A 3,663-nucleotide genomic window follows, 5' to 3' on the forward strand; every position below is an offset into this window, starting at 1 on the left:
TTCTGCGATTGTAGGCTATGTGGCCTTTTGCCAATGGGGTACCTGTCTGACCGAGCTTTGTTGGTCGTTCCAAAAGACAAGAATTATTATTATTATTATTATTAGTATTATTATTATTTGTTTTAATGGTGAAAAGAAAGGTTGCTTCTTATTGGTCCTTGTAATTTGTAACTTTATCCAGATAAATGTTTGGTGGCTTGTCTGCTATATGTTTTTTTCTGTTTCAAAATGTTTATTTTTGATATTCTACTATTTTCTCAGAAAAAGCCATGGTCACATAAATATACAAGTTTTAATGCATGTTGTACAACTCATTATAACAACACTTGTGCAGTTAACTGGTGAAACAGTAGGGGAAGTGAAAGCGGTGGCTGATATGCATCAGAGGAAAGCAGAAATGGCTAAGCATTCTGATGCTTTTATTGCTTTACCAGGTTATTAATCACTTTCACCAAAAATCTATGTGCAAATTCATCATTAGATGAACTAAAACTGTTTTTTAGTTGTAACATACACTATTATTTTTCTTAAAATATAAAAAGTACTAAACTTTATATAAAGTCATCCATTTGGGATGTAGGATTCCATGATATGACAGTTATTTTAGGGTAAACTTAGGATGTGAAATTTTGACATGAAATTTACGGGTTTGAGTTTTAGCTCAAAACACGTTCGAGTAAGCTTTGGGCCGTACGCGTTTAACTAAACGGGTGGTGTTCATAAGTTGACTCGTTTAACACATTTATTTAAATTGTATTCCATTACATGGTTAGGAATTTTGTGCCAAAGTATAATGGTTAGAAGAGAAATTGACATCATGTTAATACATACACCTTTGTATTTTTAGTTGTATATTATAACTATACTTAGTTAATGGCAAAAAAAAATATAATAATAAAAATCAGGTTAAAGTTTAAACGTGTTGTATACGTGTCAACCTGTGAATTAATATCCGTGTTGTGTTCAGATTTATGTGTCTGGCATGACTTTCAGGGTGCATGCAAACACAAGTTGTTCAACATCCTAGGTAGACTGTAAAAGTTAGAAAATAATTTACATTTTTTTTATATTTAGTAACACTTATTATGTATGGCCATTCACACCTTGACGGGGGGAGTAAGGTGGTTAGGACTTAGGGTGTATATGAGGTATATGGTTCAATCCCTGTAGAGTATAACGTTTAGTCATTAAAAAAAAACACTTCTTACGTATGATGCAAAGTGGTCTTACTAGAGGTATCTCATCAAGAAAAGTAATTAGGGGTTATTAAGATTTTTAAGAGCATGCGTAGCTCACAATATAAATTATAGGGGACCCTTTTTAGTCTTCTTTGTCTTTCTCTATCAATGGTACAAATTTCAATGCATAATGTACTAAACATAGAAGCTAGATTTGGCTTGACATAACAGAAGCAAAGTTGTGTTCTTTTTGTATGATTACAATTGTGTAATGACCACTTGTTCTTAATTATAGTGGCATGAAAGCAACTTGAACCAGAAGCTTTTATGGTCAAAGAAAGCTCTCAACTTTTTAACAGCCCACATTCCAAGATTCATAATTCATGATTTAAAGATCATATTTTTATAAGTTATAACTTGTAACCCTGGTGTGTTGACCATTGACCAATCTAATAACATCATATAACTCAAAATCAAGAAAATATTTTCAATGGTTAAAACCTTATAGTTAAAAAAGAGGAAACAAGACATCAATAAATGAGTGTTTAAATTAGAACTAATGGTGACAAAAATTGATTTTAGAAGTTGCAAAAATTGTTGACTTTTATAGTCAACTGATTTTGACACTATTTGTGGCAAGAAGTTGACTAAATGTAATATGATTGCAGGTGGTTATGGCACACTAGAAGAGCTTCTTGAAGTGATAACATGGGCTCAACTCGGCATTCATGATACGCCGGTAAATGTCTAAGATACCCTTTTTTTGAATTTACAAAACGATTTAATATTAAAAAGTGAACTGGATTTTGAAAAATGTTGCAGGTTGGTTTGCTAAATGTGGATGGATACTACAACTCATTATTGTCATTTATTGATAAAGCGGTTGAAGAAGGCTTCGTTAGCCTGAGTGCACGCCACATCATTGTTTCTGCTCCAACGGCTAAGGTTTTGGTCCGAAAGTTGGAGGTCAGACTCAGTCTTTGACTTTCTAAGTCAAACAAATGACCTTAAAGATTCACACTTTTTATGAATTTAAATCAATTTTGCTGTCTTTCTAGTTTTAAAATATACTAAACAAGTATCAAGCTTTTTTTAGAAAATAAAAAAGCTTAAAGATTTCATGTCATTCTAAAGTTAAAGTTTAGTCAATTTTACCAGATAAACCGAATTGCTTAGCTGATGAATAACAGGAAGAGGTGAGACTCACCCTTTGACTTTCTTGGTCAAACATAAAACGTTAAAAATTCAAACTTTTTATGAATTCTTTGATCTTTTAACATCAATTTCCTTCTCTTTCTAGTTCAATGATATATTTAACAAGAACCAATCTTTTTTCTTGAAACAAGCTCATAGATTTCATGTCATTCTAATCTTGAAGTTTAAAACCGAATTTCTTAAATGAGGAATTAATAACAGGAATATGTCCCATGCCATGAAGGAGTTGCATCAAAATTAAGCTGGTAAATGGAGCAACAACTTGGATTAACCGACTACAATATCTCTATATGATCAAAGAACAAAAATGTGAGATTTTTGCTGCCTATAAATGTTCTTGTTTTCATGAAAGAATGATACGTGGCAGTTGAAAAAAGTAGCTAACTTTGAAAGGGCTTTTGTTCTAATTAGAGTTTTGATGTGAAGTGTATTAATCTTTTTTAATTTTGTAAATTATTGATGATGGAAATGACTTCAAGAAACCTCATTTGTAATCAACTCCCTTCACTTGCAACCCTGGTTTATTTCACAGGTTGTAAAGATACCATATATGATTATATGCATTTTAATGTCATGTGTTTGGTTATTTGTTGTTACTGTTATTTATGCATGAAAGCTGTACATTGCTTTTGGTTAATTAAGTTGTGACTTTGTATAAAAAATTAATGTTTTAACTTGGATCGGAAAGAAACTCGTAATGATCTTAATCATATAGAGTGAAACAGATAGAATTTTAATCATCTATGCCATATACAGATGTGTCTAATTTCCAAGAGTTGATCTCAAGTGTTTGAGTCGTAATAGATGTCTTAGTTTTAAATCTTGCTACCATTAGTATTTTGTCTTAACCGTTTAGAAAGCCATCTCGTAATCACAAGCTACATTTTAGTTGGCTTCTGTGAGTTCTTCTCATATAACGGGTTCTTAAAATATTTTGTCGATTCCAAAATACTATTCTAAGTTTTTTCTAATAAAACATTTTGTTTTCTAGTTAAACATTTTGTTGCTTTAATAAGGTACCGCGTCCTACGTTAGTACTTTTAACATTAAGTGTGCAACAATATTTTCTACTGTCTGCAAGAAAGTATCTGACTGTTTGATATAGTTGTCTTGTTTCATTTGTGACCAAGATGTTGGTTGTGATCCCGCAAATGATTTGGTCATCTGGAGTCCAGTTAAGGCCGAGGTTGTCAGTGAAATTGCTTTGACCGATATAGTCAAAACTTATAAAACCTGTTTTGAATGATCAAATTTGTCAGTAAAAATGTCA

The 3,663-nt window shown here is 31.7% G+C and overlaps 1 protein-coding gene across 1 annotated transcript in view; it reads left to right on the forward strand.

Annotated features, from left to right (window-relative positions):
- The window catches only part of LOC143545380 (cytokinin riboside 5'-monophosphate phosphoribohydrolase LOG3-like), a 4,657-nt gene extending 1,678 nt beyond the window's left edge, over positions 1-2,979 (forward strand). The window contains exons 4-7 of the mRNA XM_077037293.1: positions 335-434; positions 1,847-1,917; positions 2,001-2,144; positions 2,595-2,979. Coding sequence (XP_076893408.1) covers positions 335-434; positions 1,847-1,917; positions 2,001-2,144; positions 2,595-2,642 — 363 coding nt within the window. The 3' untranslated portion in view covers positions 2,643-2,979. The remainder of the gene's footprint in view (positions 1-334; positions 435-1,846; positions 1,918-2,000; positions 2,145-2,594) is intronic.
- The last annotated feature ends 684 nt before the right edge of the window (positions 2,980-3,663 follow it).

The sequence above is a fragment of the Bidens hawaiensis genome, unplaced genomic scaffold (assembly GCF_021521415.1).
Source record: "Bidens hawaiensis isolate Kalapana, Puna unplaced genomic scaffold, B.hawaiensis_p1.1 tig00013942_1, whole genome shotgun sequence".
Classification (NCBI taxonomy): Eukaryota; Viridiplantae; Streptophyta; class Magnoliopsida; order Asterales; family Asteraceae; genus Bidens; species Bidens hawaiensis.